The following is a 14,305-nucleotide window of genomic DNA, read 5'->3' on the forward strand; positions in this document are numbered from 1 at the left end:
CTGCTACATGTAGGACATACAAATAACTTCAGCTCTCGTGCTATTCAGATACATGCAGACATCAAGAACCAGCATATGAATCTCAACAATGGTGACAATGAACTAAATTCTTCATGCTGCAATGCATGCTGGGTAACACCATAGTAAAAACTCCCATCATGCACTACAGCATGAAGAATTATTGTCACCACTGTTAAGGATGGTATGATAAGTGTTTATATCTAAAAGCCTGAGCTGCTGTAAGTTTCTTCTCAATATTGTAGAGAATGTTTTACAGTGGCATTTTTAATAAGACTTTCTGTCCAGCTGTTTGGTAGTTGTATGTCAGTCTATTAACCAAAGACTAACCATTTCATGTTGTTCACTCACATGATATTAAAGCAAAACATGTTAACTGGACTGCTACTACAAGTTTTTGGTTCAGTAATGTGCAAAAACTTGCTGTAAAACAATATTGCAATTGCTTAAAAGCAATTTACTTTGAATTACTAAAAGGGTCAAAAGCCCAACTAAAGCAAACACTGATCTTCATGATGGTAGCATCATTTTAACCAATAAAACATCAACATTTGATCCTCTGTAATTCTGGATAACAGCAGGTGTTTATCACTAATGCACAATCATCATTTAATTAGTCACTTAATTATCTCATTACCTTTAACTCTTTGAGGACTTGGGCTTTAAATTGTGACTTGAATAGAAAGACTTGGTCCCACCTCTGCCAGCTACCATGTTCCAAAACACAGCTTGAGCTGGTCTAACTGGATTTTCCAGTAGGGGGATGCAGCATTCAAACGAGTGCATCATGTTCAATCCCCCCCGCCTTGGCGCCTTCAGAAAAAAAATGTGTCTGCACATGCGCAGACCGGACAGTACATGGAAATTAAATGAAACGTATTTTTTTCTAATTACTTTTAATTGAATGAAATTAACTTGTTTTACACAAGGGCAGTGAATTTGAAAATGAATAATAAAAAATAAGTAAGATTAAATAACACATTAAAATCAGTGAAGTTAACCAGATAAAAACATGTAACATTTACAAGGGGTCAGAATCATTTTTTTCAGTGTTGCTGTGGGGAAAAAAAGTTATTTAAAGCAGTTGAATAAAGCTGCAACATAAAATGTGAAAAAAAAAAAAATACTTTTGCAAGGCACTGTATATATAAAGACTGCCAACTTGAATATTTTGTTCATTGAGATCCAATGTTTTACCTTTAGTGTGTAATATAGCAATTTGTGCATGTAAACAATCTATAATGTTACAAAGCAGAAAGACTTGCAAAACCAACAACATAGGCATAATACTGTTTAGATTTGCTTATTAAGCCTTTCCAGCTTTTATGTATATTTCTGAAACAAAAATATAGATAACATAATAAAAAATCATAAGAATAATAATTTTAAAAATCTGCATTTGTAAATGTGGTTATCTACTACTTTTGTGAAATCAAAACATTTATTTATCTATTCCTGTTGCCAAAGTCCTACTGTATTAGACAGCTGTTTGACAATCTGTAGCTGATCATAATTTATTAAAATTTCTGATGTTTAATAAATGTGTTTTAGAGTCTGTTGCTGATCAGTTCTTGAGCTTGTGTGAGGCGTTCCAGACGCTGTTTCAGATCAGCTCTTATGCGTCCTCGCTCTGAGTCTTCACTCAGCAGTTTGACCACATCTGCCCCATTCCTCAGTTCCAGCATTTGATGCCGCAATGTCTTAGCTGCATCTTTCAGCATTAAGAGGATTAGCAGCATGGGCACATAGTCTGTCAGGCGTTGATAGACAATCTATTTGGAGACAGGACATAAATCATATACCATCCACTTAGAATATAAAGATACTTGAGACACATTTTGGGGTTCCTCGGATGTCTACACTGGTGAAACCCTTTGAAGAACCTCTAGGTACTTTTTCAAAAGGCCAGTTTTGTGAGGAACTTATGAAAACTTGAACAGGAAATTATTCACCATTGCTTTCTGTATTTTATCCTTTTGTAAATTTATGCACCAAAAGTACATTTGTAGGTTAATGGACAAAAGATTATTACAGTGTATAAATGCATGACCATGAATTTACTGCCACTGTCTGTAAGCTACTGTAAAATTTATTAAGAAATGTAAAATGTTAAAGCATTTTTTTTCCATTTTTAAAGCATTTTCATCACAGATACTTATCATAATATTCCATAGTAATAGTAATGTCACTATAATTCTAATTATGTATAAATCATTTTATGGTATGTTACCCACCTCATAATATAGAAGCAGTTTGTCTGGTACAAGATTTCTCGAATCCAATAATGCACAGCCTTTGGAATTAAAAATTGTGTCATCATCGTAGCTGTTTTTGTCACTTGTTTCTATCCCAGTCTTCTGAAGTATCTCAGAATCATTGAATTTCTGTTGTAATACCTTGTCTTGGGTAAAGACCAGTTTCTCCATATTAATGAACTCTTTGATTCTTTTCTCTGCTTTGGCCTCTTGCTTTGTCTGAATGTCATTAATCATGTTCTAAGGAGTATAACATAATACATGAAAGATAATAATAATAACAATATTAATAATAATAATAATAATAATAATAATAATAGGGTGAATAGTATTAGTAGTTTTTCTTACAGAGACCACGTATCTCAGTGGAGGGTATTGTTCAAAAGACAAAGAACATACATCCCTGAACTCATTCTGAATAATCTCTGAAAAGAAATTTTAGTTTGACAAGATGGAAAATGGTTCACTTTACAGCAACAAAGCAAAATGACAACTATTTGGTGGGTTTTATTAGTTAAAATTAGTTGTACTCTGTACCTCGTACATCTTTCAGTGTAGTCATAGCTGGTTCTTGAAGGGCTGCCACATGGTTTTGGATAACACATTCAAATTCACAGAACTCACTGAACGTTAGCAATTCTCTGCCACGATGCATCTCATTATACTTATCAATCATTTCTGTCACTTCTGCTTTGACTACATTTGTAATGACAATAAGAAAAAGGTAAGGATGAGGGATCATAGCCTACTAGGAACAAATGGTCTTAGGTGTTGACATATCTTGACTCACATGATTCTTCAGTGCTTCTCAGGTAGATGTCCCATTTCTTAAATATAGGACGCAGGTGTACGTAAATATTTTTGTCTTTTAAATGTCCTGTTCTACTCACTTCATTTATTTGATCACTGAATTCCAGTACAATCTATAAAAGAAGAAAATACATTTTAAATTCCATAATATTATTTCTGGATAGATAAGATTTACTTCTCCAACCCTGGTCCCAGAGAGCTACTGTCCTGCAGGCTTTAGTTCCAACTCTGAACATCTGGTTTAGATGTGTTTGCTTGGGGTTGGAGCTTAAATCAGAACGTTGGCTCTCCAGGAGCAGGTTTGGAGAACCCTGATTTCCTGTGATCTATTGTCCGAACTCTTACCTCACTAAGAAATGATCCCATCATCTCTTCTTCCAGAGGTGGACCCTGCTCATAGTTTTTAAGGTCTCGTTGTACACTGAGTAACCTAGTCTGAATCTGCTCAGTCAAGGATGGAAGAGATTTCTGTGTACATTAAAAAAAGTAGATTAATTAAGGGGGGGGGGGGGATTTCTTGAATTTCATAATATTTCATAATATAATTTTCATAATATAGTGCACTGATGTTTTTTTTTGTCTTTTTTTGTCTTTTTATCCTTATTCCAAATGTTATCAAAATAAACATAAAAAAAGTTTCCATTCCCTTTAATCATTTCATGCTCACCTTAATATGATCGCATAGTTCTTTGGTCAGCTTTTCTGCCAGGCACTGGATAGATGCATTACCGTCATCCAGTAGTGAGCTGTGAAAAAAATAATAATAAATAATAATAATAATAATAATAATAATAATAATAGTAATAATATATATGTATGGATAACATTGGATTATTTTTTATGTCCTTGAAATATTCAAACCGTTCATAAATGTTGAAAATATAGTAAGTCAAGGGTGTGTAATCCTGCTTCTGGAGGATTTAGTGTGTTTAATTAGGACATTGGCCCTCCAGGAACAGGTTTAATGACCCCTGATTGTAAGTCATAAGTACCTGAAATAATGGTGGTTCCTAAAAAAAATTAGTTCAGCCTCCATTGCTTTATTAATAGGAATTCTATTATTAATGTCACTCTGACCACGACATCTCACAATAATGTAGCCCTTGCTGAGAGGAATGACTTTGCCCTGGACAATGTTCAAAACATCAATCTCAGCTCCTCTGTCAATGAGGTCTGGTTTTGTGAGAATTGCTACTCCATGAATTTAAATAAGAAAATAGAGAGAGAGAGAAAGAGAGAGAGAGAGAAAATTTAGTATAAGCTAAAATCATACAGTTACATGGTATACAGTTTGAAAAAATGTCATAAAAAAACAAGAATATGTTGCCATACCTAGAGTTCTGACTCCTTCTGGGTCTACATTTTGTGCCATTCTTAGCGCTTCTGTTGTTGCAATGTCAACATTGCATGGCACGACAACTAATATGATGGTTTCACTTTTATCGATATATTTCAGTATCAAGGTTTTGATCTAAAATGATAAAATGTTCACTGGTTAGGGAGAGGACAATCTTGAATGAAAAGAGGCAACACTTTAGTATAGGGAACAATTCTTACTAATAACTAGTTACTTATTAGCATGCCTATTATTAACATATTGCCTGTTTATTAGTACTTATAATGCACCTATTTCACATGACCGTATTCTACATCCCTAATCCTACCCAATACCTAAACCTAAGACTATCATACGTATTATTAATAAGCAGCAAATTAGGAGTTTATTGAGGCAAAAGCCATAGGTAATGGTTTATTAATAGTTAAAACCTCTCTGTTACGAAGGTAACCTCGTTCCCTGAAGGAGGTAACGGAGACATTACATCGAGTTATGTAGTTTTGGGGATCGTATTTGAGAGGCCTATCACCTCTGAGCTTAAGAAAAAAGGCCAATGAACATTGGCGAGTGGAATTTGCATGCCTAGCCACTCCCTCGTACATACAGCTATATAAGATGGTGGCGTGCATCTACTCATTCAGGTTTTTGCTGAGGAGCTTCAGCGCAGTCCAGGATTGTGGCAGAAGGATGTAAGAGTTGTTCCCTCTCAGTTGTTCACTCCAACTTTACATCGAGTGACATAGATTTGGGGACATCTGGAAAGCACCCCAGTCCTGAACTGCATTATGCAGCCGAGACCCAATGCTGACAAGCTAGTGTGTCAACAAGGGGGCTCACTGCATAACAGTCCCAATGCCCTGTAGACCATTGAGGGCCCACCAGGGGTGCCAGATTCTCAGGCAACCATTGGGGTGGAGCACGATGACGTACGGAGGTCACGTAGAATAATAAGGAAACTGTAATATCTAGTAGATAATGTTTAAGGGGTACACAGAAGCTACTGTGAAAATACTGAGACATTGCTACAACCAGACTGTAGTGTACGGAGGACCCAGAGTTCAACTAGATGGAACAACTGATGATACGGTGCATGGATCCGTTAGGAATGGCACAGTAAGCCGACGGTGAGCCGTCCTCTCGCAAATTACCTGATGTAACCTTAACACACAGGCTCCATGCGAAGGTTATAGAACCTTGCTAAGGTATTGGGTGTCGCCCAGCCTGCAGCTCTCCAGATGTCTGCTAAAGCGGCACCATGCACAAGCATGTAGGAGGAGGCAACACTCTGGAGTGGAATAAGCTTGAACTCCTAAAGGGCACGGCTCACCTTGGGATTTGTACGCCAGGGTGATGGCATTTACCAATCAATGGGCCAACCTCTGTTTGGAGACAACATTCTCCTTCTGCTGTCCCCTAAAGCAGACAAAGAGTTTCACGACTGGGTCTGCCTCCTCCAGGGGCAGAGCTTGCAGGTTCACCACCTGGTCCTGGAAGGGTGTGGTGGGAACCTTGGGCATGTAACCGGCCAGGGTCTCAAGGTCACGTGAGAGTCAGCCAGACTGAATTCCAGGCACATTTCATTGACCGAGAATGCGTGCAGGTCCTCCACCCTCTTAATAGAGGCCAGCACAGTCAAGAGTGAGATCTTGTTTTAGTGACAGATATTTTAGCTCAACTGAACTGAGTGGCTCAAAGGGAGATCTTCCAGGGAGGGGCTGTCACGAGGAGCATGAGTTCGGAGAACCAGGTCTGGGTGGGACAGTATGCGTAACAAGCAGGACCTTCTCCTCGTCCTCCCTGATCTTGCACAGGGTCTTGAGAAGGCCAGCTGTGTGTCAGCGCGTATGTACTGAGGGGAGCCTTGGACAAGGAGTAGAAGAGCTGGCAGTGGGTGGATTCTGGGGAGGTAAACAGGTCTACATGAGCCTGGCCGAAAAGACTCTATGTGAATGGCCTGCAGTGATTTGATCTGCATCTGACTCCAGAGGAGGAGATAGCAGGCATGTTGCGACATGCGACAAGAGCATAGACCACCCTGGCGGTTGATGTACGCTACGGTCGCTGTATTGTCTGTATGAACCAGCACGTGCTTGTGGCGTAGCATTGGAAGAAACCGTCAAAGAGCTAGAAACACGGCTAGCAACTCAAGACGGTTCTACCAGGTGGCAGCATTTTGCGGGCACGCTTCACCTGGGGAACATGAATCATCAAGGGTAGTAAGAAGGGAGGAGCCCGGACGTGAACGTGCCGTATAGGGGGCCTTCCACATCCTAGTGAGCTCCTCATGCACCTCCAGAAAGAAAAACACTGGGGGGGACGAGGTGACACCTACAACCCAATGCTCTTGGCTGCCCAAGGGAACATGGCTGCCAGCTTGGACTGGGCAGTAGCGGGGTGGGGCGGTGTTTGGTGATGCTCAGCCGGATCGTCAGCCAGTCAGACGAGCGAGTGCCATCCTTTGGCTGCTCCACAGGGCTGTGAGAGAAGCCAAACTTCCGTTGGGACTTGCTCGGTGGAACATTCTGGAGTCAATCTAAGGTCACCCTGGCCTTTCACCAGGGTAGCCAAGGAGCCTTTACAGTGCAAATTCCACGTTTCCCAAAACTACGTAACTCGACATAACGTTGGAGTACACGACTGAGTGAACAACTGAGAGGGAACTGGACCGTAAAATAAAGTATGACCTGAAAAGATTATAAAACCCATTTTACTTTTGTGATACAGGATATCAGTCAATCAATCAATCAAATAATGTTGTGCAGGACTGTATCCATTAAATTATTGGATGGTAAAAATGATCATGTGTTGATCTGGGATTTTTACAGATTTGAAACTGAATAGGATACAATATAGAAAATTAGATGAATAAAATAAGACTAACTGTAAGCCTGGATTATTATTATTTTTTTTTTTTTTTTTTTTTTTTTTTTTTTTTGTATGAGTGATTTCTAATAACCTATGAAAAGAGATCTGGGTGTACGCTGACACTGCTATGAGACAGCAGTTGTTGTTTTTTTTGAGGAAATCTCATATACACTCACCTGATCTCCAATATCATCAGGTTGATCTTGCACAGGTACACGGGTTATACCAGGAAGATCGATCAGAGTGAGGTCACAAACATCAGGAGAAGAAATCTCCAAAGTGATGAGCTCATCGCAGATTCCAACTGTATTTCCAGCGAGCTCATTTTGAGCTGGTAAATTCAAAGTTCAAAACAAATAGATATAGTTTTTTGTTTGTTTGTTTGTTTTTTCAGTGGAATTGACTTTGACTCCCATTAAAAAAAAAAAAAAAAAAAAATAAATAAATAAATACTAATAATACTAATAATACTAATAATAATAAGCATCTCTTGACTACTGGTTGTACAACATTCATGACTAATTAGAGAGCCTTTTCAATTAATTAATTTATTAATTTCTTGAAGTAGCAAACATGATGCAGTGTTGTAAACCTTAATTAACAATTAATTATTCTTATTTCTACCATTTACAGTCCAATACATTAATTGACAAGAAACCAAATCATAGCACATTCATTTAAAAGCTCTTTTATGATGACACTATAAAATCTGTAAGGATTTCTGTTTATACTGACCTTCTCTAACAAGCTTGTCCACTTTTAATGGGTCTTTAAAGGTCTCACTGTGACCACTGTAAGAAATGGTGCCTGACCATGGACCTTTTTTGAGCTTCTGTAATTTCAGCTCAAGAGGACAGCGAGTGACAATACCTTAACAAATAAATAAATAAATAAATAGAAAAAGTTTTAGCAATTTAAAAAAGGAAAGGACATGATGTGTGGCCAAGAACTTGGAATTTGTGCTCTGTATTTAACCCATCCAAGTGCACACGCACGCACGCACGCACGCACGCACGCACGCACGCACGCACACACACACACACACAATTGAACATACACACACCATGAACACAAACCCGGAGTAGTGGACAGCCATATTGCTATTGCTGTGGCACCAGGGAGCAGTTGGAGGTTCGGTGCCTTGCTCAAGGGACTCACCTCAGTCGTGCTATTGAGGGTGGATAGGGAGCTGTACATTCAGTCCCCCCACCTACAATCTCTGCCGGACCTGCGACCCGAACCCGCAACTTTTGGGTTACAAGTCCAACTCTCTAATCATTAGGCAATGGCTGCCCCTCTATTGATAGTGGTTCTCAAAATGTGGGGAAAGGGTCGTTTTTGAAAGGAAAGTTTGTAGTTATCTAATATGGTTTGTTTCTCCACATTCAAGTGTGATCCATTATTATATACAACAGATACTATGTAACCAGAAATAAAGTCACGAGCTGAAAGTAAAGAAAACCTCAGAGTCTTACCACTTCCTCGAGGTAGAGCTACCCCAGAGAGTGCCTCCAAAACAGAACTCTTTCCAGAACTCTGATCTCCCACCACCGCAATGGATGGTAGACCAATATCTTCATCAAGGCCGATCAACCTCAGAGAGTCGATCAACTCAATCAAAGGTCGAACAGACTCGATGAAATGACTGTGGAATGCTCCATGAGTTTGTGAGTCTGAAAATAAGCTTTATAATTAAAACATAAAAAAAGGAACAATCTTTAGTTTCATTTAATTATTTAGATCGTCAGTTGGTGGCTTTACAGAGAAAGAAAACAATACTTCAGTGTATTTAATCTTTCACTGTTTGCTAGTATTAGTGTTTCAATTTTCAGTTCATACTTTTATGAGCTGTAATTTTTTTCGACCCAGCAAATGTTACAATCACATTTTAAATGATAACAGCAATGTGCCAGATTCTTCCCTTTCTAAGGATAATTTTAAATCCTACACATTATTATATAATTATTCTTTATATAAAATTAAGCTTAATTTGTATATGGTAACAACTACAATAATTTTATTGTGATGTATTATCATATTATACGATCTAATGTCTGTGCCTGAGACAAGGGTAGAACTAAAAATTATACATAAAAAGCAAAGTGAAATTATGTAAACTAGGAAGGCATAGTAAAAATCTGAGGTAGAAAAAAATAAATAAATAAAAACGTGTGACATGAAAGTTTTGAAAGTAGTGGAAAATAATTTTATGGTAGTTTACTTAAATACCAACTGTCAAACATCAATAGCAATATGAAAAAATACTGTACCTCTCTTCGCTTTGGGAATCATAGTCTGAATTTTTTTCCTCATCCATAGTTTGTCTGAAAATGAATTATGGAATTCTACATTTAAAATATGTAAAATTTGCTTTATTAAAGAAAAAAACTTAAAGGTTAACTTAAATAAGCACAATAACAGTAAAAGTCCCCATAATTAATACATGTCTGACTTAGGGTGACCACCTGTCTCGCTTTGTGTTGTACCGCACAGCATTTTTACCCCTTGTCCCACACGTCGCATATTGAGAAAATGTCCCACTGTTGGTTTTTATTTTGGTCTTTCTTCTTATTTTAATAGTTTGTTTGAGGCGGTTTCTGTGGCGTTATTTTAATGACAAATGTCTAGAGTGCATTATTGTAATGTGAGGGTGCATCAAAATGCGCAAGCAGAAATCTGTTCTCTCACAGGTGGATTCTCTTTACTCTCACATAAAATGGGCACACTCAGAAACATAAAAAGCACATATGACAATGTATGTAAATCAGCATTTGCATTGCAAAACAGTGGAAAATGTATTTGTCTCACACACATGTGCCACAAAATCACATCTATGTCCTGCAACAGATTTATTGCCAGGTGGTCACCCAACTCTAGCTGTAAGAAAGAGCACAGTCAATGCATTTCAGTATCCCTGAACATCACTATACATAGTTATCATTAAAAATAAACAAATGTCTCCATATGCTTGCATTATATGTATGCATTATATATTGTAAGTTTGACAGACATCTTTTGTACATCAATGGACATCTTTTGTACATCAATGATTCTCAAGTTGTTTGTTAGGAACTAAAAAAAGCAATGTGTGAATCACCCATCATATTACTGAAAAAAAAATAATATTGTGATGTAAATGTTCAAATAAAGCAAGTCTCATTTTTACCTTCTTTTAGTGTTTATTCTTCAACACACGGCCAGGACTGTTTATATTAAAAGTCCCATGACAGAATAACGGCTTATTATATATGCCTAAACCAGGAAATCTGAGTAGTGATCACTGATTGGTTAAAATCATATAAGTTACCTTTTAAGGAGCATGCAAGAAGAATTATGTGCAACTGGCAGAAAGGTAAAGGAGGAAGTTATACAGACATATCGAGAGTTGTTAGGGAGGGGGAATAGAGGAAAAAGTGGCCATGTGAAAATCACATGGCAACTTTTTTCCTCTATTTCCCCTCCCTAACAGCTCTCGATATGTCTATAACTTCCTCCTTTACCTTTCTGCCAATTGTGCATAATTTCATTTACCATCAAAAACCATGTATTTCTACTTTTAAATATGTAATAAAACATCAATAGGAAAAATAAATTAATAAATCATAAATATTTAAACAGCTGGAAGGCACATTGGATTATTACACAAAGCAAAACAGCTATAATTAAAGCTGCAAGCAGCGATGGTAGGGCCCTCGCACTCGGGCTCACCGCCGATCGGTGGCGAATGGTGGGCACTATGCTATTAACACAGAAAATGTAGGAGGAATATGTCAAAGTCATTGATATGTGCCAATCTTCCTTCTGCCAGCTGGTGGCGCTATGCCTATAACTGAATATTGGCATGCAGATGTGTTCAGGCCAGCGCTTTTATCAAACATATGAAGTTTGGTGAAGCTTGAACATGGCATGCTTGAGTGTAAGTCATGACATATCCTGCTGCCAACAGGTGGCGCTATTACAAAATATTGGCTTTTAGATGTCTTCAGGCCAGGACTATTGGCAAACATGTCAAGTTTGGTGCAAATTGTACATTGCATGCTTAAGTTAGTGTAAAACAAGTAATTTGCTGTTGCCAGCTGGTGGCGCTATGACTATAACTGAATATTGGCATGTAAATGTATTCAGTCCAAGACTCTTATCAAACATATTAAGTTTGGGGCTGATTGGACATTGCATGCCTGAGTTACAGTAACTTCCTGTTTCATTGCATTAAGAGTATGCTTTAGCACTTAGCTAAATGTTGCTAACATGTTTCTAGCATGTTGCTACCCTATTTAACACTTGTTGATATTTTTAAAATGTTGCTTGGCATCCACAACAGTATTAAACATGTGACTTCCTGTTGCCAGCAGGTGGCACTATCACTATAACTGAATATGGGCATGGGCTTGTGTTCAGACCAGGACTCTTATCAAACATATTAAGCTTGGGTCAGATTGGACATTGTATGCATGAGTTACACTGATTTTTCTTTGTATTAATATCATGCTTTAGCTCTCAGCTAAGTGTTGCTAGCATGTTTTAACATGATTCTAGCATGATGCTAGCCTATTTAAAACTTGCTGACGCTTTTTAATATGTTGCTAGGAGTCCGTAACACCATTAAACGTCACTTCCTGTTGTCAGCAGGTGGCGCTGTGACTATAACTTAATATGGGCATGTATATATCTTCAGGCCAGGAGTCTTATCAAACGTGAAGTTTGGGGCTGATTGGACATTGCATGTCTGAGTTACAGTAACTTCCTGTTTTATGTCTTTAACAACATGCTTTAGCACTAAGTAAGTGTTGCTAGCATGTTTGAGTACGTTTTAAACTAGTTTAGCACTCAATGGCTTTTTTAGTGTGTTGCTAATAGTGTGTCACAGTGTTAAACATGTCACTTCCTGTTGACAGTAGGTGGCGCTATAACTATAACTGAATATTGGCATGTAGATATCTTCAGGCCAGGACTGTTATCAAACATGTGAAGTTTGGGGCTGATTGGACATTGCATGCCTGAGTTACAGTAACTTCCTGTTTCATTGCATTAAGAGTATGCTTTAGCACTTAGCTAAATGTTGCTAACATGTTATAGCATGTTTCTAGCATGTTGCTACCCTGTTTAACAGTTGTTGAATTTTTTTTAAATGTTGCTAGGCATCCACAACAGTATTAAACATGTGGCTTCCTGTTACCAGCTGGTGGCGCTATGACTATAACTGAATACGGGCATGGGCGTATGTTTAGGCCAGGATTCTTATCAAACATGTTAAGTTTGGGGCTGATTAGACATTGTATGCCTGAGTTAGAGTAACTTCCTGTTTCATTGTATTATTAGCATGCTTTAGCATATTAGCTAAGTGTTGCTAGCATGCTTTATTATTTTTGTAGCATGTTGAATATTAAGTTTGGGTCAGATTCAACATTATATACATGAGTTACAGCAATTTCCTTTTGTATTTGTATTAATAGCATGCTTTAGCTCTTAGCTAAGTGTTGCTAGCATGTTTTAGCATGTTTGTAGCATGTTGCTAGCCTATTTAAGACTAGTTAACGCTTTTCAATATGTTTCTAGGAGTCCGTAACAGTGTTAAACATGTCATTTCCTGTTGTCAGCAGGTGGCGCTATGACTATAACTAAATATGGGCACTAACGTGTGTTCAGGACCGGACTGTCATCAAACATTTGAAGTTTGAGGCAGATCGGACATCGTATGCCTGAGTTATAGCAACTTCCTTTTTCATGGCGAAACATCAAAGTTTGTCAGGCCGCCACGGACACGCCCTTCGACGAAAACTCTAAAGCTTCGCAATTTAACATCGCAAAGGCCTTATGATGACACTCAGCAAATTTGAAGATGATCGTATAAAAACTGTAGGAGGAGTTCGTTAAAGTACGAGGCCTGAAAATGGCAAAAACTGCACAAAAATCGTACAGGAAATTAAATATAACGGACTTCCTGTTGGGTTTCGGATGTTGCACCAGGAGACTTTTTTGTAGGTATTGGTGTGTTACATGTGTGTACCGAGTTTCGTACATGTACGTGAAACGCAGCTCGAGGCGCACTCCGTTGAAATTTTATAGGTGGCGCTATCGAGCCATTTTGCCACACCCACTTTTGAAAACCATATCAGATGTAAATTTTCGCCAGGTCTGATGCGTGTGCAAAGTTTCGTGAGTTTTCGGGCATGTTTAGGCCCTCAAAAAGACTTTTCATTTTGGAGAAGAAGAAGAATTAAAGCTGCGAGCAGCGATGAACGGGCCCTCGCACCCGGGCTCACCGCCGACTGGTGGCTTCAGGAAAACAGCAAACGGTGGGCAGTATGCTTTTAATACAGTAAATGTAGGAGAAATATGTCAAAGTCACTTAAATGTGCCAAACTTGCCGCTGCCAGCTGGTGGCGCTATGCCTATAACTGATTATTGGCATGTAGATGTGTTCAGGCCAGCACTATTATCAAACATATGAAGTTTGGTGCAGATTGACCTTGGCATGTTTGAGTTAGTGAAATATATGAGATATCCTGCTGCCAACAGGTGGCGCTATGATAATATCTGAATATTGGTCTTTAGGTGTCTTCAGGCCAGGACTCTTACCAAACCTGTGAATTTTGTGGCAGATCAGACATTTTCAGGCTAAGTTATAACCACTTCTATGTCTATGCAGAAACATCAAACTTTGTCAGGCCACCACGGACATGCCCTTTAATGAAAACTCAAGATCTTCACAATTTAACATCTCTAAGGCTTCAAGATCAGACTGACCAAATATAATGTTGATTTAACTAAATGCAATCAATGCAAGGACTTCAGATAAATGCCAACTGTGAACCAGTATGCTACAAATGATGATAAGTACATGATTCATGATGATAGCAAAATGTTATTATTGCTTCCTTTACATCCACCACTTCTGCTTAAATGTCAGTGTTACCTATCTGTACAATTTTTGTGTGGATATTGCTTTGCTGGTGACTCCTGTTATAAGACATCACTCTTAAGTGCTACATAACTAAGAATCAATAAGGAAGACAGTGCC

The 14,305-nt window shown here is 38.3% G+C and overlaps 1 protein-coding gene across 1 annotated transcript; it reads right to left on the reverse strand.

Annotated features, from left to right (window-relative positions):
- Nucleotides 1–1,090: 1,090 nt before the first annotated feature.
- Nucleotides 1,091–9,604, reverse strand: LOC141284700 (interferon-induced GTP-binding protein Mx1-like). The gene is made up of 13 exons (XM_073817708.1): nucleotides 9,555–9,604; nucleotides 8,760–8,968; nucleotides 8,020–8,154; nucleotides 7,461–7,615; nucleotides 4,416–4,554; nucleotides 4,076–4,274; nucleotides 3,751–3,829; nucleotides 3,429–3,551; nucleotides 3,064–3,196; nucleotides 2,811–2,969; nucleotides 2,622–2,698; nucleotides 2,253–2,513; nucleotides 1,091–1,790 (listed from the first exon to the last, which is right to left on the reverse strand). Exons 1-13 carry the CDS (start codon nucleotides 9,599–9,601, stop codon nucleotides 1,566–1,568), a joined length of 1,941 nt encoding a protein of 646 aa, XP_073673809.1. The 5' UTR covers nucleotides 9,602–9,604; the 3' UTR covers nucleotides 1,091–1,565.
- Nucleotides 9,605–14,305: the final 4,701 nt, after the last annotated feature.

The sequence above is a fragment of the Garra rufa genome, chromosome 14 (assembly GCF_049309525.1).
Source record: "Garra rufa chromosome 14, GarRuf1.0, whole genome shotgun sequence".
Taxonomy (NCBI): Eukaryota; Metazoa; Chordata; class Actinopteri; order Cypriniformes; family Cyprinidae; genus Garra; species Garra rufa.